At 38.3% G+C, this 26,149-nt stretch overlaps 1 protein-coding gene across 2 annotated transcripts in view; it reads left to right on the forward strand.

Moving 5' to 3' along the window:
• LOC150077291 (mediator of RNA polymerase II transcription subunit 25-like) overlaps positions 1-26,149 on the forward strand; it is a 763,048-nt gene that overhangs the window by 134,474 nt on the left and 602,425 nt on the right. For both annotated transcript variants that reach the window (XM_090386696.1, XM_090386697.1), the window contains exon 6: positions 16,799-16,919. In XM_090386696.1, the coding sequence (XP_090242822.1) occupies positions 16,799-16,919 (121 nt within the window). The remainder of the gene's footprint in view (positions 1-16,798; positions 16,920-26,149) is intronic.

A 26,149-nucleotide genomic window follows, 5' to 3' on the forward strand; every position in this document is an offset into this window, starting at 1 on the left:
CACTGGACCAAGCTACATCGTCTACAAATATCACTGGTCAAAACTCAATCCATCTTGCTAAAAGGGCACCTTGTCCCAACAAGACCACCACTAATCAAAATACAGGACAAAACCATTAAACTAACAACTGAGCTAAAATACCTGGGCATCACCCTGGACAGAAGCCTCACATTCCTACCACACCTAAAAAATCTACAGAAGAAAATGAAAACATACGCAGCAGTGATAAATAGAGTGGCAAGAAAAGACTTTGCCCTCTTATACAAAGCTGTATTCATCCCTGCAGTGATTTATGCCTCTGGAGTCTGGTACAACAAAGCCACGACTGTCGTAAATTCTAGAAAGCTTCTCACCATCCAAAGACTGGCGCTACTCACCATGACAAGAGCTTGCCACACAGTAATCATCCCCACACTACAAGTGATGACAGGAAGCCTGCCCCTTGACCTGGAGGTGGTTCGAGCTGGAATGAATTTCCAGCTTGGTCGGGGCAAAAGCACCACATACAAAGAGTTCACCACAGGTCCTGCAAGCAACAGAGCAAATGAAAAGAAATGGCTTCTAGCTTACCTCCATTGGATATGGCAACAATGCTGGTCCCAAACAACAAAGGGACAAATAACAAAAGAATTCATCCCTGAGATAAATACAGTCTACCCAATGCTACCGACCTGGTTTTCCCCAGATCTTCATGTTACATATGTGATGACAGGACATGGCGCCATCAGAAGTAAACTGGCCACTTTCTGACTAGTGTAGAACCCCTTGTGTGCCTGCGGGTCCCCTGAGACCTGAGACCATATGGTGCACGAATGCCAACACTACGAGGACCTCAGATTAGTATTAATCACCAAGATTCAGTTCATCCTGAGAAATAATGAACACCACCTTCTGGAGAGAGTGCCGAGACTTTCAGAGCCTTCTCAGACTTTGCTCAGGCCATATATGCCAAGCGACAAACTTTACCAAAACCACCAAGCACAACTAGGTAAGGGGCGAGATAAATGACAACAAAAGGAAATACCAACATAGGAGAAAGTGCAAGCAACAAAACACCTAGAAAAACAGCGACCACAAACAGCTTCCTCCCAACCCAACAGTTGACTCAACAACCACAACTGATCACAAGAATTAGTGACAGCGGCACTGCACACCTGACTTAAACCAGAGATAAGACAAAAGAAAATTAATCCCAAGGAAAGGACAATCATACTTGACCGAACACATGGATGTGACAAACTGACCAGTTGGAAAGGAAAGGACAACCAAGATATTGGAATGAAGACCAGGACAGCACCTGATCTCTGCCTAAGCCATATGGCGACCCAGGCTGGACACCTAGCCCAGACTTCTTCCAACCCCGATCCCTGGCAGGGGGGAGGTAACTTTTTGGCATCTCCCCCACCTGCCATCCAAACTTCCCTCTGCTAGGCACTGTGGCATGGCATGGCGTGCCACACTGCCTAGCAGGGGTCATCTCTTCTATTGATCCCTTAATTCTACTTCTACCTCCCCCCAGTTTAACGGCACCAGGGGTTCCCCCATCTCTGCGTATTTACATTGTTGTGTGATACAGTAGACTATAAAGGCCAGAGATTTAAAAAGTGTATGGATGTTGTGGTGCGTAGTGTCATGTACTGTTGTTCCTCTGGCCATTAACCGCTGGGACCCTAGTGGGTCCCAACGTTGCCCACACTAAGCCCCATGGAGGCAGACCAGGTACCCCAGTAATTTGTTTTACTCTGGCAGGCCCTGCCACCTAATTTCCTGAGATTTCAGTGGCTAGGGCCTAAGAAAAAAAAAAAAAAAATTGGGGAGATAACACTAGAATTGGAAAAGTCTGGTGAATGTGGTTTAATTTTGTCAAATTTAAATTTGGACATGTGGGACGTGTGCTAGTGTACAGACAGAGTAGGGGAGGGAGACTTAAGACTGGGGGAAAAGTCAGAAGTATGGAGACAAAAGAGAATACGACTTCAATGATATCTATTTGGGCATGTCCACGCCCCACCAGGAGAAAGTGGAGGGTGGCGGGGAAGGAGGGAGACAACAGATCATCCCCTCCCCTTCCCCCCACCAGGATAAGGAAAGAAAGTGGGTGAGGCTAAGTGCTTTACCCAGATCTCCAACTGGCGGGGTGGCAGCTTAGCTGCATTCAAAGTCTTGGTTTTCACAATGTGTCAGGCTGCTCAGGCTCAGTTTCAGTTTAGGGTTCGTAGTGATGAGGTTGTTCTGGTCATGCTAAGTGGTTGCCAAGTTTCTTGGTTGTGGTAGGGTTCTGCACCTTGTGAACAAGTCTTGGGAAAACTTTGTGAATGGTTTGTAGTTCTGTTCGTCATCAAGTAGGCAGTGTTCCTGGTTCTTGGGGTTGTACTGGAGCTGAATGATGAGAAGGGCTTGGAGATCTTCGTACAGATGGCAGTCGAACATCAAGTGGTCCCAGGTTTCTTGGCAGCCACATGCACATAGGGGGCTGTTTTCGATGTCTAGCATGGTGAGTTTGCTGCGAATGGCGCCACGTCCAGTTAGAAGATAGGTAGTTTGTAGTCCTGGTGAAAACCACGTCGGGGACTGGGGAAATACTCTGTTGATGCCCGGTATAAATTTTCAAGTTATTTCTCCTTTGGTGGAGGTTGTTCACCTTTCTTGCCAAATTAGTTGTATGTAGGTCAGAAAAAGACCCAGCGAGAAAAGCCTTCTTTTCTCGCTGGGTCTGTTGCTTAGTGGATCTGTTGTATGTTTGATATAGGTAACAGGTTTATCCCTACTGATTTGGTAGAGCATTCCAACATGTATAACCTCCACGTCAAGGGGTTAGCACCCCTGCCAGCACCTGCAGTACATGCGTGCTAACCATGTTACACGCCCTGGTCATGTTAAGAAGAATTGGCCTGTGAATGGACTCCAATTTTCTCTTATTGACTACGGTGGAGGCCTTGTGAAACCACACCCCAGAGGCGTAAGTGATTGCAGGAATGAATATGGCTTTATAAAAGAGAGCCAGCGTGCATTTTTTCAACCCCCAGTCTCGGCAGGTCACCCTGGCCACCATTGCCGTGTAGGTCCCGATCTTTCTTTATATATAGTTCAGGTGTGGGAGGAAAGATTCTTATCTATTATTATTTCTACTAGGTGCTTTAGTTCAGTGACAAGTTTGACTGTAATGCCATGGATCTGTGGTGTCTTGTTGGCCCCAGAGAGCCTTTTAGCAAGATGGATTGAGATTTTGTGGGTGATATTGTGAGGTGGTGGAGTCGTACCCAGTCTGTAAGGGTGGTGAGGGCGTGATTTGCATAGGTTTCAAGTTGAGCCCTTGAGTCAGCTTATGTCAGAGTAGTACCACAGAGTTGATACGTTACTCTGGGATTACTCCTTCCCATATGTAGTACTTTACATTTGTCAATGTCTTTCCATTTGCCACCTCTCAGACCATCTGCTCAACTTTTCTACCTGTTGCAGCAGTGTACTGTCATTAGTGTCATTGACAACCCTGCCAACCTTCGTATCGTCTGCAAACCTGGACATTAAGCCTGATATACCATCATTTATAAATACAGAAAACAACAATGGACCCAACACTGAATCCTGAGGGACTCCACTAATAACATTAGTCTACAATGAGCAGTGTCCATTGATTACCACTCTGTCTTCTGCCACTCAACCATCCCTTTATTCATAGCAGCAATTTCCCTCCAATGCCACACTGCTGCAATTTGTGCAGCATTCTTCCATGTGCAACAGTATCAAAGACCTTTCTAAGATCCAAATATGATATCAAAGTTATTCTTTGCATCCAGTTCCTTTGTGACTACATCATAGTATCCAATCAAATTAGTCAGACAAGACTTCCCCTTGGTGCTTTGTACTGAGATAGTCGTAGACAAGTTGCGGTTTAACCCCCCCCCATTCCCTTATCTTCAAAAAATCTTATTTCCTTTTTGACTTTTTAGGGCACTGTATCCATATTAACGAAAGAAAGGATCTGATAGTTAAGCTCGGTGAGGAAACCAATTCTGAGTTGTGTGTGTGTGTGTCGGGGGTTATTTATTTATTTATTAATTTTTATTTCCCTGTACCTCAATATCGCTGTCAGTGGCCATTGCTATGATTTTCGTACAGCAGCTCCCCTCAAGCACTATGCCCAGTGGTGGGATTCAGCCGGTTCACACCGGTTCGGCAGAACCGATACCTAATTTTTTGTTGAGTTCGGCGAACCGGTTGTTAAAATGGCACTTGTGATCAGGGTTCTCTCTAAGGTGGGTGCCTGGTATTCTATGCCATTTATTAATTCAGCAAGAAATGTTCGTTTAGTATCGATAAAATGAAGAAAATGTGTGTTCTGACTGATGTTTATCAGTGGTATAAGCATTGTGCTTTGTTTATAAGAGTTTATGATATGACCACACGTGGACAGAAGCAGTAAAATATTCAAATATATAGGCACATATCCGCTCCTGCTCTATAATATATTAAAATAAAACATTTTTAAATTTTTTTGCAGTAGCCCTTAAAAGGATGAAAAGGCAACAGAGTTTGACAGGTTTTTTCAATAAGAAACAAAAATCAGAATTTGTTGTATTAGAATTGGCCTTGGATTCAGTTACATCGCCAACAATTTTCGTTGAACTAGTTGAATTGGAAAAACAAGATGCAGAGACAATAAGTTCTTCAGTTATGGAAAGTTTAAATAATATTGGGCATACTAAAAACCACCTAGAAAAAAATTTAATAGGATTTTGCTCTGATGGTGCCAGCGATATGCTTTAGAGAAAATCTGGAGTGAGCACTAGGATTGCAAAAGAGTTTCCAAACATAATAATATGGCACTGCTTAAATCATCGCCTCCATCTTGTTTTAGATGATTCGATAAAGGAAATAAAGCAAGTAAATCATTTTAAAATATTTATTGATAAGATATATACTATTTTTCATCAATCCAATAAGAACCAAATTGAACTTTCCAAAATATCCGAACAACTTTGAATTGAAATTATAAAGATTGGTAGAGTTTTGGGACCAAGATGGGCTGCCGGTAGTTTAAGGTCAACCCTAGCTGTGTGGCGCGCTTATCCAGCGCTACATCGCTATTTTTATTCAAATAAAAAGTACTTAGGTATGGCTGCCTGTCTTGAAAATATATATTTTATAACTGATTTGGCACATTGATGATTGAAATTTTAAACGGAATTTCTCTTCTTTCAAACGCATTGCAAGCAAGAAATATAGACATAATAAAGGCCGAAAAACTCGTGATAAGATCTATTAAAGCATTTCAAATGCTTGGAAAGGAAAAGAGTCCATACGAAAAAAAAGTTGATGAATTAATTACTTCAGAAACCTTCAAAAAATATAAAATTTGTAGAAAATCATCGATTTGTCGGGCTTCCTCGGCGAAGACTTTTAGAAAACATCGTAACGAATTTGAAAAAAAGACTAATGGATTGTGAACATTTAAAAGCAAGTTGTAGCCAATTTCAAGATAGGAATAAATTACAATTTCTCAATTTTTTGTAGCCAGATTACTGGAATATTGAAGAAGTACTAGTTCCATGGAAAGCAGCTGAAGAACAATTGCTCGTATTTAATGACATTTTTAATTACCAAATTGATATTAATGATTATCGAGATTTCGTGGAAAACGTTTTAAAAAATTCCCAGAATTATGCAATTCCTGAAAGTGTTCAAAGAGCTAAAAATATTGTCAGAACAATTGCTGTAAGTTCAGCAGAGGGGTTTTTCAAAGATAAATACAATATGTTCAGAGAAGAGAAGTCGCCTAACTGTTTCTAATATATCAAACACAATGACTATTAGTCTAATCGGCCTACCTCTAAAGGAATGGGATCCTACTCCTACAGTGAAAAGATGGTGAAGGATAAATCACTCAGCCGATGATGCTCGGATAAAAGCGAAGAAAATTGCAAGTGAGGACGCCAATCAAGAAGAATATGGAACTACCTAAAATAACAGTTTTATTGTTTTTTGTCAGGTATTATTTAATATTTTTTCATTAATATTTTAAAACTCTTTCTTATAATCTAGTTTTGTGGACCTCTTTTATTGTTCTTATTTAAGTATTAACTGCATGAAATAATAAACTACCTTTCGGTATATAGTTTTTTTTATACTTAGAACGGTCATTAGAGCAGCGAACCGGTTATTAAATTATTTGAATCCAACCACTGACTATGCCCCACAAGCTGCGTTAAAAAATGAGAATTCCAGGAGCTGAGGGATACTCCCCCCCCCCACGAGTATATATATCCCATGTATATTATATGTGAGCTGTCAGTTTCTCCAGAGCAATGACACAAATATAAAACAAAACTCATTTATCATACAAATTACTTAAAATACATAACTTGTGTTCATTTACATCTAATCTATTCATTTTTCTCATTTAATCTGTTAATATATGCTATCATTTCCATAAAATTTCTCTCAATTAATAATCTCAACTGTTTCTACAGCTTGAAACACTAAACTAATTCAATCTTAATCACTTCCTCATATTTCTCTTAATCACCAATATCAATTACCTTCACAACAGCAATCCATTAGTCGCTACCTTAATGCTAACAATTTCATGTAATCTCTCTTAATTTAGCAATATTAATTTTCTTTACAACTTTAACCAATAAACCAACTCAATTCTGAACATTTCCTTATTTCTCATGTTTCTTCAACTTTATCGTTACTCTAAAATAATCTCCCGCTTTATCTAAGTACCATTTCCAGTACAACACAGTTCAGAGGACTTACCTTCCTTCTCTTTCACGGTGCGGGTTCCTTCCATGGAGTGCAGTGATGTCTGTCTCTCTCTTCTTAGTTGAATTCTGAATCTCTGCTGTATTGGTCTTCCAGTACTGTCTTATTTCGGGATTTCGAGAACAGTTCTCTGTTAATTCTGAAGGAAATTACCACAGCAGTAGTAGAAGCCAGGGCACTATCTGACTGGCTTGTTATTCAACTTCCACATTAACTTTTAGCACAGAAACATGCCTGGCAGAATCCCTCACTCCCGGACCCGAACTGAACTCAGAACTACTACTGGAAGTCTGCAACTCCTCCAAATAACAACCATAAACCCCTCTTTTGGTGCAAGCACATTATTTATTTCCTTCTCATTTATTTATTTATTGAATTGTTTGCAAGTTACAATCATTCCTTGGGTTTGCAAGTTACAATCGTTAGGGTTTGCAAGTTACAATCGTTAGGGTTTGCATGCATTTACTTATCTCCCCCTATCTAATTTAAACCTTACTCAATCGCAGTGTTATTCTTTAAACTCACTCTTCTTCATTTGGTGGGAAAAACAGAATATTTTTCCCACACAATAAAACACTTTCATCTTTTACCTCAAGATCACCTGTTCACAATACCTTTGAACTGCTCCATACCAACACCGTTTCCCAAAATGCACTGAGTATCGCATCCTTAAGTGGTGGTGTAATAGAGGGATTCGACTATTGTTCAGAAGCTTTTAATTTTAACCCTTCCACACCCGCCATACCATTGTTCACTATATTCCTTAATTGCACTACCAGGCCTACTGCCACTAATGGAAATATTTCCATAATGATGTTTTTGTTATTTCTTAAGCACTTTACTTCCACACACTATATTTACTAAGAGAAATATACGTGTAAGATTTTATGTCTTACAGTTTCATGACGTTTTCAGGGTTCCGTTGGATTTGTGCTGTGTATAACAGTCCATCGTTTGCCAATTCAGCAGTATTAATGATTTACTGTTGTCAATTTTATAACCTTTATGCGAATAAATCATGGATAATTATTTTTTAAATTAGTACTGAAAAACCGGTATTTTTGTATCAATACCAGGATCCCAGTATTCGGGATCCTGGAATCCTGGTATTTTTTTGTAAGCCCTACCTCTGAGGTGCCTGGTTGCCAAGATCTGTAGCCCACATAATTGGAATCTTTCCTCATATGGTTGTCCTGCTAATCTCACCATTTGAGTTGCCCATCTTTGGACCCTTTCAAGAAGCTCAGTGTCTTTTTTTAAGGTGAGGTCTCCATACTTGAACACAGTATTCCAAATATGATCTTACAATTGCTTTATACAGTGGGATTATGACATCCCTATCTCTACAGGATAATGCTTGATAAATCATCGATAGGACACTATAGACTTTCCAGGCTGCCTGTTTGCACTGTTCAAAAAACTTCATATCTATGCGTATTGTAACTCTCAGATCCCTTTCTTCCTCCACTGTTTTTTTCATCCCCACCAAGTGTATACAGTGGAACTTCTCTATTATGTACTTCTATTTAACGAATTTCTCTATATTACGAATTTTTTCACAAAACGTTGCACCTTGAAACGAAATTACATGTAAAATTAACCCCGTATAGCGAAATATTAGTCTCTCTATAACGAATTTTTAAAGAAATTAGTAAAAGCATTTTTGAAGATTTTCAAGCATTTACTGCTAAACAGCCACTCATATATACCGCCTCCTTCCTTCCGAAACTGCGCATTAGCATCTGGAATTAAATAATCATCCTTTTAATGAACACTTGTGGCTATTGATGCCGGTAGGAGGGTCTTTGTTTCATTTTTGTTACAGTTATTAAACAAAATGGATTTTCTTAAAAGTGGTCGTAAACTTTACAATAAATAGGGTAGATTTGTAAATTGATGTTGTCTCAGGAGAAAACGAAATTCGCTGCAGTAAACCTTTAGTATGCTGCGGCGGCAATACATAGAATGCTACCATAGTTGGTTTTTAGTAACGCCTACTGAGTGATATTCGTTTCTCACCTCAACTGTACCACATGACCTTCATGTCAATCATAATATGATATGTCCATTCTCGTCTAACTGGACTCCCAGTAGTTGGTTTTCATGAATTTTTTTTTTTTTTTTTTTTAAATTTCGTTCGTCATCAATCACAGGCTATATGCTCTTGTATTTATTTATTTATTTTTTTCTGAAAAGTAACATACAGCATAAGTTAATCATAAATTTTCTTTCGTGTATATATATATATATATATATATATGAATGAAAGCAGAATAAAAGAAATTCACAAAGTCAGTGATACTGTTGACTTGGCAAGCGAACGTTATTGAGTAGGCGGTACCTGTACTAACAATTCACTATATGGCCAGCGCAGCGAAGTTTCCGTTGTAAGTTTCGGCAAGAGCTGCAGTCCAGTAATTTTTACAATTGTGAAAACAATGTCGAAGAGAAAGTGTTTAAGTATTAATGATAAAGCAAAGATTGTTATGATATTGACCAGGGTTTCAAAAAAAAAGATGTTGCTGAGAAATATGGCAATCTGCAAGCAGTTTATCTACGATTTTAAAAAAATCGAGAATCAATTTTAAATGCAATTGAAGGAGGAGCAGACAAGAAGCGAATTAAGTTGTGTATATATGAAGATGTTGATAAAGCTGTTCTAAAATGGGTGCAAATGATACGTGAAAAGAATATCCAAATATCGGGCCTAATAAATAAGCAACAAGCTCTGAAATTTGCACAGTCCCTTGGACATACAGAATTTAATGCGAGCACTGAGTGGCTAGATAAATTTAAGAAGCGCTACAGAATTGTGGAAAAGGTTATTTGTGGAGAAAGTGTTAATGTAAGTGAAGAAGATTGCAACAGTTGGAGGAACAATACCTTAAAGAAGATTTGGGAAGAATATGAGCATAAGAATGTTTTTAATGCTAACGAAATGGGTTTATTCTTTAAATGTATACCAAATAGAACACTTGCTTTTAAGGATGATAAATGTTTTGGCGGAAAACAAAGCAAAGAAAGAATCACTGTGCTAGTTGGAGCAAATATGACAGGAAGTGAAAAATTGACTTTTAGTCATCGGAACATCAAAAAACCCAGAATGTTTTAGAGGCACAAAATCTTTGGAAGTTGACTACACCTTTTAATAAAAAGGCATGGATGACAAGTGATATTTTTAAAGAATGGATATTAAAACTAGACAAGCGTATAACAAAAGAAAAAAGGAAAATCATGTTGGTAACTGTCCGGCACATCCTGCCAGTATTTCTGCCAAACTTATAAGTGTGAATTTGTTTTTACCACCAAACGTAACATCAAAACTCCAGCCAATGGACCAAGGCATTATTAAAAATTTTAAATTTCATTATTGAAACAGAATAATAATGAAGATTGTCAGTGCGTTATCAGAAAATAGAAACTTGGAGGTTAGAATTAACCTTAGAGATTGCATCTCTGAACTGGCAAAAGTTTGGACAAACGGTGTCACTGAATACACTATTCAAAATTGTTTTTTGAAAGCGGGATTTGCATTGAATACAGAAGTCGAACAACGACTGGACGAACAAGATGAACTGCCCCTTTCACAACTGAAAAACTTTTGGACATTATTAGAATCGTCTGGAAACATCGAAAATGAAATAACACTGGATAGTTATGTTTATGTAGATCACAGCAGAATATCCAAATGAAGATGAAATACTGCTGAACAGTGTTAGACGCGACCATGATCACAAAGAAATTAATGATGACACTGAAGAGACGCATCAGAACAACCCATAGAAAAGCCAACTCGCAAAGAAATGATTAACGCTTTTAAAACGGTTCGTATGGGTCTACAGTTTTGTGAAAATGTTCCTGATAATGTTTTCAATGCTCTGAATAAATGCGAGGTGTTCTTTGAGAATCAGACAATTTTTTAATTGTGCTGTGCAAATGAAAATTACAGATTTTTTTTAATTTGTGATACTTACCGGCGAAAATTGTGTAAATGTAATTTAAATAAGTATGTTTTTGAAATAAAATACATTAAAAATAAATGTAGATTCATTTTTATTCTCTAATTAGATAACAATTTCTAATAAAAAAGATATTCTGTATAACAAAATTTCTCTATAACGAATTTTTTCACCGGATTTATCGAATTCGTTATAGGAAAGTTCGACTGTATTTATTTGTGGATTGCTATTCTCTAAGACCTTGCATTTAGCAGCATTAAAACATAGCTTCCACTTCGCTGACCACCTTTGACATCTGTTCAAGTCATCCTGAATGAGTGCTGCATCGCACTGGTCATTGGGCTAGCCAGGTAGGTAAAGTGCCTACCTGGCAACCCAAAGGTAAAGTGTAAAGTGTGTTTAGGGTCAAACGGCACCAGGTGTTTCCCCCATCTCCGCATTGCTTTCATTGTGGGTGAACCAGTTCGCTGGGAAATGCCAGAGATTTAAAAGTGTATGGATATTGTATATGTGTAGTGTCATGTACCGTTGTTCATCTGGTCATTTAGCCGCTGGACCCCTACTGAGGCCCAACGTTGCCCCACTTTCGCCCCGTGGAGGCAGACCAGGAAACACCAGTAGACTAAGATTTACTCTGGCAGGTCCTGCCGCTTAATTTCCTGAGATTTCGGCGGCTAGGACCTTAAAAAAAAAAAAAAAAAATATATATATATGTATATTTGGTAAATTCGATGAGGAATAACGCTAAATTTTGAAAGGCCGAATGTATGGGCGAAAAACGTAATTTGGAGATGATTAAATCAATTCCGAACTGTAGGGCATTCGCTTGTGTATGTGTGGGTTGAGTGGGTGGGTGGGGAGAATGAAGCCTGGGGGGAGAAAAGACAGAAGTATGGAGTCGAGAGAGGAGGCAACCCCAAGTCACAGTGGGTCATGCCCATGCCCCATCAGAAGGGAAAGTGGGAATGGCAAGGATGGGAGGAGACAGTAAGACCGTCTCCCCCCCCCCCACTGGGGATAGGGATATTAAAGATGAAGGAGACTAGGGCGCCCTCTTCAAGTCGCCAAATGGCGTTTCGCAGCTGTGCTGCGTTAAGTCTCTTTTCTTCAATGTCGAGTCGATTTCAGTCCAGTCGCTCATGGGGTAAGCCCCGTCCTTGTGTTTTTCACTTTCTTGTCTCAGGGGTTTTTCTCTGTAGTAACTCCATTGGATGGTATTTTATGGTCTTGTACAGTTTAACTTGTGGTGGTCTTTCGCCAGACACGATTTATGGTAATTAGCAATTTTCTCCTCTCGAAGAGGTCCTGCACATATTGAGAAAGTGCTCTATATTCCTCTTCTGTGTCAATGAAGTGGGATTCCAGTCCTTTCGGAAGGTAGTGTATCTTTGTGATCAGGATGCCTCTGAGATCTTCATATTCTGGGCAGTCGTAGATCAAGTGATTCCAGTTCTCGACCTCCCCACACATGCAGTTGGGGTCCTCAACAAGGCCGAATCCGAGCAGCTTCTCCTTAAAGGGGCCATGAGCAGTAAGGAGCGAAGTCAAGTGCTTCCCCAGAAAGTACCAGGCCGGTTGCTTGGGGTATATTTTGCTGAGGTCGGGGAGGAATTTTCTTGTAATTTCTCCTTTTGTTGTATCGGTCCATCTTTGTTGCCACTCCCGAAGTAGGTAGGCCTGCAATCATACTTTTTCTGTTTTAGTACTACTCGCTGGGTCAATTATGAAATCCTGGAAGGTGGCAGCAACCCCCCTGGCGTGCAGGAAGAGCAAGCCAGCTTTTACAGTCTCCAAATCGAGGGGGAGCGCTCCAGCAAGCACCTGCAACGCCGGTGTGCTTACTGTTCTGCATGCTCGTGTGGTTGTTAATAAAATGGTCCTTTGTATCATAACCAGAGTTCTCCTATTGACTGCAAGCGTTGTTTTGCTGTACCACACTGCAGCAGCAGCATAAGTTATTGCAGGGATGAAGGTTGCCTTATAATACAACATTAGTGCTGTTTTTTTTAATCCCCAGTCTTTTCTCGTAACCCTTGCCACCATTGCCGAGTAACGTCTTATCTTCGTCCTTATATATTGTAGGTGAGGTTGGAAGGATAAGTTTTTGTCTAGGATTACTCCTAGATATTTCATTTGGTTGGCAAGTTTAATGGTCACACCTTCTATTTTAATTTGGGTTGGGCGCCGTATTTGCAGGGTTCCTTTTAGTAGAATAGATGTGGTTTTTGTCGGTTGAAATTTTTAACTGGTTTCTTGTAGCCCAGTTTTGTATTTTCTGAAGAGCTTTGTTTGCGGTGGTTTCCAGTTGGGCTCTTGAGTCAGCCTCAATGGTAAGAATAAGGTCATCCGCAAAGGCCTGGGTCCCAATCAGCCCCAGGTCCAGGAGCTCGTCGAGGACCATGTTCCAAAGGAGTGGCCCCAAGACAGACCCCTACGGGCAGCCCCTGTGTACAGATCTTGTGACTTTTTGGTAGTTGGCATTTATTTCTACTTTCCTGCAAGATAGGTAGTCCTCCATTACCTTGTATAGGTTGATAGGGACTGCAGCCACCCTTAGTCTGCCCAGGACGCTTGGCCACCATAGTGAGTCGAACGCCCCGGCAAAATCAATTGAAATGACTAATAGGTATTTTTTTCTGCATTCCTGTGCCTTCCAAAGCAAGTTTCCAAGTGCATCCACTGTGGAGGAACCCGGCTTAAATCCGAACTGATCGCGGGTTCGAATCCCGCCTCAGGCTTGGATCACAGTAAAATACAAAAACTTTGTAAGGTGCATTATGGCCACAGAAGCTGATGCGCCAACAACTAACAAAAAAAAAAAAAAAAAGCACTGGTCATTAACGACTCTGCCAATCTCTATGTCATTTCCAAATTTTGACATCATGCCTTCTATCCCTTCGTTGATGTCATTTATGAAAATGAGAAACATCAGTGGTCCAAGAACCGATCCTTGAGCGACCGCGCTGCTGATGTTACACCATGCTGAAGAATGTCCATTAATCGCAACCCTCTGCTTTCTGCCCTGTCGCCACCTATAATCCATCTTAGAATCTTACCAGTAATCCCAACCTGTTCAAGCTTGTACATTAACCATAGTTACTAAGTGGCAGAAGACTGAGAGTAGTTATTAAGGGACATGCCTCTTCATGGATTAATGTTATTAGTGTATTCCCCCAAGGTTCAGTGCTGGACCCATTGTTGTTTTCTATATTTACTAATGCTATTTATGAAAGTATATCAGGCTTAATGTCTTAAGTTTGCAGATGATACAAAGGTTGGCAGGGTGGGTAAAAGTAAAAGTAAATTGCAGCCATTATCAACCCACTGCAGGATGGAAGCCTCCTCAACAATTCATGCTGAGGGAAAATGGACCATAATCTGCCACGCTGGTCCAGTGCGGGTTGGCAGATCGACCGTATTCAGCAGTCAGGGGCTGGCTTGAACCCCGGTCTACTCAAAGAGCGTGTACCACTGCACTACCACTCCTGACCACTCGGCTACGGAGGCCTGGGTGGGTAATGACAGTAATCAAGGTAAGCAATTGCAAGAAGATGTCATTACCCACCCAGGCCTCCGTAGCCGAGTGGTCAGGAGTGGTAGTGCAGTGGTACACACTCTTTGAGTAGACCGGGGTTCAAGCCAGCCCCTGACTGCTGAATACGAAATTTCTGTGACATGGAAATTGAAGTTTTAACATTGACATATGCAAGATACTGCGTATGGGTAGTAGTAATCCCAGATTAACTCAGTTTCATTCCTACCACTGGAATGAAACTGGGCACCTGTGAGGCGATCTGATTGAGGTGTTTAAGGCTTTGAATGGATTGCACAAACTCAATGCTGATGGCATTCTTCCTCTTGCACAGACTACACACACATCAAGTTTCATAAATTCAAATTGAGGAAGAATGGTTGCCATATAAATGTGTGGAGTTTGTCTTCAGCAGCAGGTGGTTGATCATTGGAACAAACTTTTATCTGAGTTGTGGAGTTGGGTAGTTTGAATAAATTCAAGGGAGGGAGTGTTAGACAAATTATTGGAGTAGTTGGACAGGTGATGTGAGAAGGTTTTGTTTATTTATTTATATTTTTTGTTGTTTTTGGCTGGTGCTCTTATAAACTTGCTTTCTTGCATTATTTGGCACTACTAATATGATATGAATATCCCAGGTGCTTTTTTTTACACTTAGCTTCAACATTTTCTCTTCCTCTTTCTTCTCTATTATCACATAATGATTTAGTTCCCTGTTAGAATTTGATACCCTTCTAGCCTTCCCTCCATAAAAAAAAAGTTTCTCATGTTTGAATGTAGATTCAAAATAGCTATTCCATTTGTCAGCAACCTGAGCCACATTTCAACATTTAAACCAGTGGTTTTTGACCTTTTTTTAAAAACTGCACCCTTAAGTAATTTTTTTTATTTTGTGCCCCCCTCTACTCAATTTTCTGCCTGTTAGATCCGATTCTCTCTCTCTCTCTCTCTCTGTTATATGATAGTTATTATAATAATATAATTATAAAAATTAAATTTCATAATACAAATTATATATATACAGTATATAATAATTTTATTCTTTAATAAAATAGTGGTACTAAGTAAACATCGATTATAGATCACCACAAAATTAAAAAGATACTGTACACCTTTTTATAATGAAATAAACATATAAATTTAAAAAAATAATAAGTTTATGTAACTTAAACCCAAATTTCACGGCACCCCTTGAATGTTGTTGTGGCACCCCGGTTGAAACCACTGATTTAAACCATTGATATATAAAGAACCAGTTTGATTCATCCCTTCCTTCTAGTGTTTACATAAGTAAAGAATCTTTACCTTTTTTTTTTTTTCCTGCATTCTTTGTCAGCAGCTCCAATTGTATGCATCCTATTTAATTTTCTTCTGTGCCACAGTTCACATCAGGTTATCTGACATCCATTTTGGTCTAAACCTTAATTCTAGTAGCGGCTATGATTATTTTCATGAATTATTCCCATTTGCTGTTGGAAACAACCTCAGCTGGTCCTTCTGAATAGATTTTAAAAATTATCTGAGACCAGTATAATCACCTTTACAAAATCTCTTTCCTTTGCCCTTAATGGTAATTACGGCTAAGTAAATCCCACATCAGTACACTGATCACTACTGCCTAGTAGTTTTGCTATTGGTCGGTTCTTAATGCATGAATACTCTGCTGAGAATCAGATCCAGTGGTCCTGTCTCTAACATGCTAGTGTAGATAACAGTTATCCAATCAATCCACAAATCTTGCTACTGATGTACAGGAACCAACCCACAAATTCCAGCAAATATCTGGAAAGTTTGTTTTCTATCATAAGCCATTCCAATTTACTGTCTTACTCTCGTATTTCTCTACATAGCTTTTCAGCATACACATCAGTCGTTTGGCCTATGGCATATCTCTGCCCTCATTTTTGTTTTTCCAGTGTTTATGTGACACTGGATTGACCCAACATTGCACTGGCCATTCATATTAACTAGTTGTGCTGCCTTAGATTTCATATGTTCGTTAACTAATAGAATAATATCCCCCCTCATCTGACATCACATCTCTGATATCTCTATAGTGTCTGCATTTTGACTTTTGTTCCCTTAAATGATGATAGCTGCCCTAGGTAGAATTTTTGCTCTAGGTAGACATACCTTGGTTCTATCTATCTTTTTTACAAACCATATTTCCTGCTTCCTCGACCTTCGGGCCAATGCATTCTGGATAATCTCGTTGGGTTCTGTGTTGCATGGTCGTAGTATCTCATTTTAGTTATCGTGTGTATGCATGTGTGTGGTAACTGTTACTAATATGATCTTGATTCTCAAGTTAAATTAATGCCTTTTATTTTATTATAATGGGAAGAAAAATATTAAAAAAATTTATAGATATTTTCCATATTGTATTACCTATTAATATAGCTTACCTTACTATATTTTTTAAATCTTGTTGTTATAATCATTGAGTAGATCAAAGTCATATACTGTAGGTTGGGATTTGGAAGTTTTGAATTATTAACATATATGCATATTTTTTATTTATTATTATTATTTTTTTTAGGGTTGTAACACAGAAACATTGCATCTTATTATGTAATTCTCCTCCATATCCTCTACCTGCTCTGGAAAGTCCTACATATTCTGGTTTGATGGCTGAGCAGCTGACTGCCCTTATGGCTGAAGTAATTAACTGTGTATATTTTATACACTTTTAAATGCTTATTATTATTTTAAAGCATGTTTTCTATAACATATTAAAATTAAAAAGTTAATTTTATGATTGATTTGAAGATTGCTGATGCTATATAAAACAGATTGAGTACAAGGTGAAATACCCATACACCAAATTTATGAATAAAATAAAATAATTTTCTGACTTTTGAATGTCTGATTTATGAATAATAGAATGTTTGTAAATTGGAAACTGTTTTTCCTATTGTACAAGGTTGGATCAAAACATTTCAGGACTGCATTTATTAAGAATACCTAAGCATTGAATAAGGAAAAAATTATTGTATTTTTTTTTTTTTTTTTTTTTTAACTTAAAATGTATGCAGTTTTCTGTAATAGGTAGACATGCACAAAGATTACACAACTTTTTTCCTCCAAAGCAGAACAGATGAACTTGGAAAAAAAGAACTTGTATAATATTTCATATTTAAAATGAGATATATCAGAATCACTTTATTGTAGGTTATAAAGATAACCCCATATTTTATGTACTGTCACTATTGTAATGATGATTTAGGATTTCTATAAACAATAGTGACAGGAGATCAAATGTGGGGTTATCTTTATGACCCACACAAAAGGAAAAAAATGTCAGTGAATGGAAGTTTCCCATGTCTTCTAGGAAAAAGAAAATTTGGCATAACAGATCTTAAGGTTATGCTAGAATTATTTTTTGATTATAAAGGTATATTTTAATATGAATTAATATCAGGAGATCATATTGTTAATAAGACTGTGTATTTAAAAATCATTAAGCACTTGAGAGATGCAGTCAAAAGAAAGAGACCTGATCTATGAGAAAGGAAGGGGCTCACATCTGGTGAGTATGGGCTTGGCATACCCAGGATTCTGAGCTGGATATCATTCTTCTCTTTCTTGGTGATTCCCTTCTATTTTTGACACTCTCTCTCTCTCTCTCTCTCTCTCTCTCTCTCTCTCTCTCTCTCTCTCTCTCTCTCTCTCTCTCTCTCTCTCAGGATAAGTCGGGAATTTTTTTTTTTTTTTGGCTGGTGCAGCATAAGTCTCAGGCTTCCTTGCACCATGCAGCTAATAATAATAATAATAATAAAAATTGGGCATTACTCCATGATAGTGTTCCTGCTCATTGTGCAACAATTTCTGATTACCATTCCACTTTGTCTTATACTGCCCTCCTTATTCACCTGACATTATGCCTTGTGATTTTTATTTTATTTTTTACTGAATGAAAGAACTCATTAAAGGGAGCACAGCTTCTGATGAAGCAGAAGTTATTGCAGCCAAATAAAATAAAGGAATGTTTAAAAAAGGACCTCAATGATTCTTTGCAGTTATATATAACTGGAAAAAAATGTGTAATTAGCCAAGGTTGGGCTGCCAAAATGGAACTGTATAATCAGATTATAGGATGAAATCACTCATTATGGTAGAACAAAACAATCTAGATTCATACTTGCAGGGAAGCCACCTGTGCCAACAAGATCATTACTGTACTTGTTAGGGAACCAGGACATAGAGCAGTAAATATATTATGGGAACAACAGTGAAGATTGGTACCATCAATGTCAGTAGCTTAACTGGGAAGAACTAGGTTATTATATTATCAGAATAACAGATATCACAGAAGCTAAGAGGATGAATACCAGGTGGCTGCAGCCAAAAAATTATTCTTGGTTATAAGGCTATGAGGCTGTCTAACCAGGTGGATACCCTACATTGCCTGGAATAGGTTTGTGGGGAATTGATTGAGATCCACCCAATGTCCACCAGTAGTGAGTTGGCTAGATTGCTGCTGAACAAATGACGGTTGACAATCTGGGTTTCAGCCACCAAATTGGATTGATTATGTTAGGCAACATTTTTCTAGAGGCTGCAAAATTAGCTGATCATTATGTGTATATACCATGCTTTATTAAAAAACAATCTCAAAAAATATCTGTCACATAGATTTCTGAGTTATATGCACATGTGAAGTATTAAATATATTTAAAGCAAACATAATATAATTTACTATATCATATTTCTGGGAAACACATAAAAATAAATGCTACCCCAAATACAGGCCACACAGAGTAAATAGATTTCAAGTAAATGTAATGTAATGTAAATTATGCACTGATTTTTATAAATATCACCTTGAATCAGTTTTAAAAATTAACCATAAAATGATCGATTTTTGGGGCAAAACTTTCCCTTATGTAACACTTTAGCTGTCATGCTTTCTGAAATGCTGCAAGCTTAACATGTAATCAACCAGTACAGACAGGAACAATTACCACTGGCATGCAAGTTATGGTTTTGATTTTTACAGAATGAATAATGTCTTTGTTTTGTGAATAAAGCAAGTGTGCAGAGGAGTTAGTTTTGTATAAATATCTAATGATAGTTGCTGTTATATGTGGAAATTTACAAAGACCATGACCATTTCATATAGTTTTGCTGTACTGTTAGAGGCGAGATAAATGCTGGTTTCACTGCTGCAAAAGTTGTGAAGGGAACCTATGGTAATGGCTGAAATTTAAGCTATATTTTATTCCTTTTGTTGTTCTAATGTACAGCAGGATTCAACAAACCATTAAAATGATTGCTACTTTTGTATGAGGAAAATTTCTGGCGTTTCAGCTAAAACAGGTAAAATATATATATCCTGATCTCCTGAAAGTAATGGGGAAGAAGCATCTCACCTGTTAGAACAAGTCAGACTCATGACTTGATGAGAGACTCAAACTTGTAAAAATATTGTCCTAAACTTCAGGGCTCACAGTTGCATCAGTAGAATTTGTTAGCTCTGGAAACACAAATCATTGTATTTAGGAACTGCAACTAAGTTCTTTCTATGCTTATTGATGTATGAGAATCAGTATGTGTCTGGATATTGATTTTTTTATGCAGAACTTCGGGAAATGTGTATGAAGGAAGGTTGTACCAGAAAGCAGAAGATAAATTAGTCAAAATTAAGTCTGATGAATGGCTTATACAGGTCGACCATCACTAATCCAGCAGAGTTGGGACCTATGGGGTTCGGATTAGTGAGTTTGCTGGATCACTGGTGGATATTTTAGCACATACAGTTTACCCAACAGCTAACCACTTCATCCTACCTTTAACACATTGACTGCCAAGCTAGTTTAAAAAAAAAAATTCCCCAGGTGACAAAAAATATTTAGCAAATAATTTGATTAGTAATTCTAAAATAAATATTGAAATGTCAGTATTGTCGTTTTTTCGCTTAAAATATCAAAAAAAAAAAGTCTTTTTTATGTCGCATATATGTGGCCGACATGGCCCAGTAGGTTACTTTATTTTTTGAGAAGCCGTGTGCCGGCCACATACGTGTGACGCTATTACTGCATACATATGAAGGTCATTTGTGATTAGTTTATTGCATGCGCGCTGAGTGCTGCAATAAAGCTAATTGCGATAAAATAAACTCAAATGTCGCAATAAGTTTGTCAGTAATGTTAGAGATTTTGTGAAAACAAGTTCATTAGCGCACTGTATTATCCATCATATTGTGTTGTGTTTTTCTGCAAGTGCATTGTAAAAAAAAAAAAAAAAAAAATCTGAAAAGGAATGGCTAAAAGAAAATTAATAAAATAAGAGGAACTGAGAGAAATTGTTGGAATTTACAACTAAGCAGAGTTAAACTTCTCACAGACACACTGCTGTTGAGTTTTTCAGAAGTTAAACTTTATCTTTTAGGGACAATGAACAGTGTTTGCACTTTACACCACGAGAGGTACTTCCTTATATAATGATATATAGGAATTTTGCTAGCAGGAACAGGGAGATGATTATCCCGTTATACAAGCCAGTGGTCAGGCCACGCTTAGAGTACTGTCTACAGGTCTGGAGATCTCATTTTAAAAAGGATGTAGGGTTGCCAGAACAAGTACAAAGAAGGGCAACAAGATTGGTGAGAGGAACAAAGGGGTACTCTTATCAAGAAAGCTTTAGTTCTGCAAATTGCAGTGCCTGGAGAGTAGGCACCTACGAGGTATTCTGATTGAGGTGTATAAGGCCTTGAATGGGATGAGCAAGCTGAATGCTGATGGGATTCTTTCTCTTGTTCAGATTAAGAACCTGAGGGGGCATAGATTCAAATTGAGGAAGGACAGTTGTAGAGTGGATGTGCGGAAATTTGCCTTTAGCCAGCAGGTAGTTGATTGGTGGAACATACTTCCATCTTTTGTTGTGGAAGTTGATAGCCTAAATAAATTTAAGGCTGAGTGGACAAGCATTTGGAATGAATGGAGTCACTAAATGAGTGGTTTTTTTTTTTTTTTTTTTTGGCTGATGCTGCATAAGCTTTCTTTCTTGCATCATATGCCTCTGCTAATGCTAATATAGGTGTACAAGCTTGCTATAACTCGTAACTCTGTTATGGAAAAATTTTATTTTCATTTTTGGAATCACACTGTCACTATTAGGTGAAATACTTACTTTTTTTTCTTGGTTTTTCTTTAAAATTTTTCTATTTTTGCATAGCTTTATAGATTGAAATCTTTTTATCAATATGATTGTACAAAGCAATTGAAATTCATACTAGATGGGAAGTTACCTAGTCAGTGAGGTTCTATCTATGATTGCATAAGCCCTTCACCCCCAGAATTCACAGAACTAAATGTGCAACTAGAACAACCACTATTATGGGTACCAGTAATGTTTGCAACTTAGCAAAGTGAAATTCACTAGTTTGATAGAATAACAAAGTAGGAGGTATCACAGAAACAAAGAAGATGAATATAGGCTAAACAATAATCATAAATTAATTTATTCCAGAAGTATGATATAGCTCAAGAAAAATGTAGAAATAGCTTTTAGAACTAGTTTGGACGAAAGGCTAATTGACTAAGAAGAATTTTTCAGGAGAATTATGATGGAAAGTAGGGTGATGAAGATGAAATTTAGGTGAACATATGGCCCAATTTGAAGACTCAAAAAAAAAAAAAAAAGGAAAAATAAAAAGTGAAATGAAAGAGTTTCTTAATATCATAGAAAGGTAGCAAAAGAAACTAATGACAAAGAAAGAACAGTATTGGTTGAAGATTTAACTAGCAGGATAAGAAATGACAGTTATCAGAGGAAATTTTGGGGGGGGGGAGAGAGAGAGAGGCTAATAATACTGGGAAAGTAATTAAGCATAAGCCCTTCACCCTTAATTAAAAAAACAAAGTATTTCAGCATTTCCAACAGACCCCTTGAGTTTATGTGGAGGGAACATATTAGAAACTGGAGAAGCATAATCAACTATATCGACATAGAAAAATGTTCTAATAAGAGATTAAACAACACTTCACTCTGTGTAAATTTTAAAGGTAAAAAAATGATTGAGTTTATTGAACAAGCTGGACAAAATTCTTGTATATCATTGACAACACCTCGTGAGCTGCTCAGAAAACTTTGTATCTGACTGCACAATTACCCCCAGGAATTTTCATTCTCCACTACTCTGATTGTAGTACCACACAGTTGGTACATTTCTGAATGAGTACTGCTTCCCATATACAGTACTTTGCATTTGTCAATGTTAAACTTCAGTAGCTGCTTCTCTGCCCGACTTCTCTAGATCTTGTTGCAGTAACGTACTGCCATTACTGTCATTAACAACCCTGCCAACCTTTGTATCATCTGTAAACTTTGACATTAAGCCTGGTATACCTTCGTCAATATCATTGATAAATATATGAAACAAAAATGGTCCCAACACCGAACTCCTAGAGGAACTGCACTAATAACATTAGTCCACGCAGAGCAGTGTCCATTGATTACCACTCTGTCCTTTCCCACTTAGCCAACGGTGCCTCCGTAGCCAGGTGGGAAGGAACAGCAGTGCATAGCACACGCTTCTTGATTAGACCGGGGTTCGAGCCCATCACCACCAAATACGGAGGATGCGGAAAGGTCAGGGAATGACCACCGCATATCCCAGAGCAATATGGCCTTAGTTGCTAATGCTCCTAAAAACCAAAACAACAAACAACAACAACTTAGCCAACCCTCTATCCATTGTAACAACTTGCCCTTAATGCCATACTGCTCCAATTTGTACAGTAGTCTTCCATGTGCAACAGTATCAAAAGCCTTCCTGAAATCCAAATATATGATATAAAAATTATTTTTTGCATCCAGTTCCTTTGTAACCACATCATAGTATCCAATCCAGTTGACCAGACTTCCCCTTAAAAAACCCATACTGTGTCTAAATTATTGCTGCGTCTTGTCTAAATTATTGCTGCAGTCTTGTCTAGATAATCCTGCAATGCTTCTTTTACCAGTGACTCCATTATTTTTCAAGGAAAATAATTATTTTCCTTGAAAAGTAATGGAGTCACTGGTTAAACAGAAGTTAAACCAACAGGTCTGTAATTGTTCATCTCCCTTTGATCCCCTTTGTGAATTGGGGACACAATTGCACATCATCATTAGCCTGATTAGTTCACCTGCCTCCATTTAGGCCTAAACCTTGAATAGTATTTCTTAGTTGGTATGAAAAGCCTAGTAGCTTCCAACTGATTATTGTAAACCTTTGAAGACAAACACGATTTGTACAGAGGGTGTTCAGCAGTGTGGGGTTTACTAGTTCAACAATGGCTTTCGTGTTGTGCGAGGCCGGTCACTGGCCCTGTCTTTGACTCTGTATACAACTGGTTGCCTTCGTTTGAAAACTTGGGATACAGTGAACACCTCACAACTCCAACTACCCCAGAATCCTTTGTGTAATGGAAGCAGTGTTATCGATGTGAACTTGATGGAGGGCATTGTAGTGTCTACCATGGAGTGTCTTCTTTGCCCATCTTTCTAACTTTGTTTCTTGTGCATCTGGGCGGGATGGGGTTCCTCGCTAACAGTCGAACCATCCATATCAAGCAGACCAATCTAAGTCAACCCTTTCCTTCTAGAGTTTATATAATTAAAGAAGTCCTTGCTGTTTTTCTTAGCATCCTTTGCTAAAGATTTCTCGTAATCACCTTCACTTGCCTAACCTCCTTTGTGACTTCATTACAGACTAGCTTATATCTACCATAGCCTTCTGTGTCTCCTGATATTTTTTATGCCTCCCATGCATTTTTCTTCTCTGCCACGAGTCTCAGTTCATCTGACATCCATTTAGGCCTAATTGAACAGTGTTTCTTATTTGGTATGAAAAGCCAGTAGCTTCAAAGGCTAATTTCTTGAAAGCATCCCATTTAGAATTTGCTGTTGGTAACCTCATCAGTTGGCCCCACTGTGTAGAATTTACAAGATGTCTGAGACCACTGTAGTCACCTTTATGAAAGCAAAAACAGTTCCCTTTACTCCTGATGGTAGTTACATCTTTGAGTAAATTCCACATCAGTACACTGTGATCACTGCCACCTAGTGGTTCCTTTATCTGCAGATTATTAATGCATGAATAATCACTGCTGTTAATCAGATCAAGAGTATTGCTCCCTCTGATTGCCTCTTGAACATGCTGTTGTAGAAAACAATCATCCAATAAATACACAAAGGTCTTGCTAGTGGGAGTGACCAAGACCAACCCACATGTTCCAGTCAATATCTGGGGGGATGTTAAAATCCCCCATTATAAGACAATCTGATTTACTGGCCCACTCTATTTCTCTGTAAGGTTGTTTGTTGTACTCATTGTAGTCGTTAGGCCTATAACATACTTCTACTCATTTTTTTCTTTCCCGGTGCTTATTTCACACCAAACTCGCTCAACATTGCACTGCCCACCCATGTTATCTGGTTGCACTGCCTTAGATTTTATGTATTTCCTAATTAACAGCATAACTCTTCTTTCCTTCCTATTGTGTCTGTCATTTCTGTACACATAATACTCCTCAAATTCTAATTCAGCATTCCTTATATTTGTATGACACCGCATCTCTGATAACCCAACATTATCTGCCTTTGATATCTTGACCTTCACTTCAAATTCATCAAATTTATTTACTATACTTCTAGCATTGGTGTGCATACAAATATACATGCACCTGTTCTAACTCTTAGTTACTCTAATACAGCCCATGTATTTACTTGTTTAATGATGACTCCCAGCAGTTCCTGAAATCCCCAGCAATTTGCTTTCCGGGCTGCTGCTCATTCCAGTAGAAGCAGAAGGGTCACTTTCACCTCTATCTGTGGCTACTGTTAATCTATTAGTCTGTGAATCCCCCCCCCCAAGCTAGCAGTTTTCTGACCCACCTAACACTGCCTAGATAGTATCAGCAAATATTCTTTCACCCTTTCTATTTAAGTCTGTCCCATGCCTGTAGAAGCAGTTTCTCCTGTTAACAAGCACAGACCAAGCTGAGTAAAATTCTAATCCACGAGCCTTGTACAATCTCTCCAGGGCCGAATTGATTGACAAGGCTGTCATCATATACTCCCTTCTTTTGTGTCCTGGCGGAATTGCAGATACTTTCAAATTTAATCCCAACTCATGATTTTTTTCCAACATTGACCTGTACTTGTTAAGTAAGTTCACAGATCTACAGTTTATGTCATTAGTGCCAACATGTACAACAGTATCACCTCTTGTGCACCTAAAAGATGATATTTCTCTACAATATCGTCAATGTTTGCCCTTGGTATATAGGTGGGAGAGGACCATACTCTAGTCCTGTCCCACCTATCCTTTTTTGCACAATATATTTCCTGTTTCCTTGAGAATTGAGTCACCAACAATAACTGACTCCTGTTGGACCAGTGCATTCTGCTTTGAAGATTGCTGCTGTGTTGCCTGATGCACAAGGATTGAGTTGGGCAGCTGAGAGTTTGATTGGTCCCCCATTTTAATTTCTTCGAGGCAGTCTACCTGACTTTTCATACTCTCATAGATGCCCATCAGAACACTGAGTTGGTGCCTAATTTCTTGACACTATGCACCCACACACAAAAGACACCCTCCTTGGCTAGATTATGCTCATTTCCTACTTTCTGGAACATGTCCTATTTCAGAAAGCTCTGCAAACATATCTCATTTTGCACATTTTTTTAGACTGATGCGTTTGAGAATCGCTTTTGGTTCTCTCCCGAGCCACAACACTCCTGCTACTTTGTGCACATTGCTTTACTGCTTTAGTCTGACACATGATTTCCGTTTAAATACAATTTAATTAACAAAGAAAATTAATATGATTAATAAATTTAATTGATTAATTGACAATACTATACTAAGCTATCAGATTCCTAATACAGTGTTTTGCATTAT

The sequence above is a fragment of the Mastigoproctus giganteus genome, chromosome 12 (genome assembly GCF_048544385.1).
Source record: "Mastigoproctus giganteus isolate SK-2022 chromosome 12, ASM4854438v1, whole genome shotgun sequence".
Classification (NCBI taxonomy): domain Eukaryota; kingdom Metazoa; phylum Arthropoda; class Arachnida; order Uropygi; family Thelyphonidae; genus Mastigoproctus; species Mastigoproctus giganteus.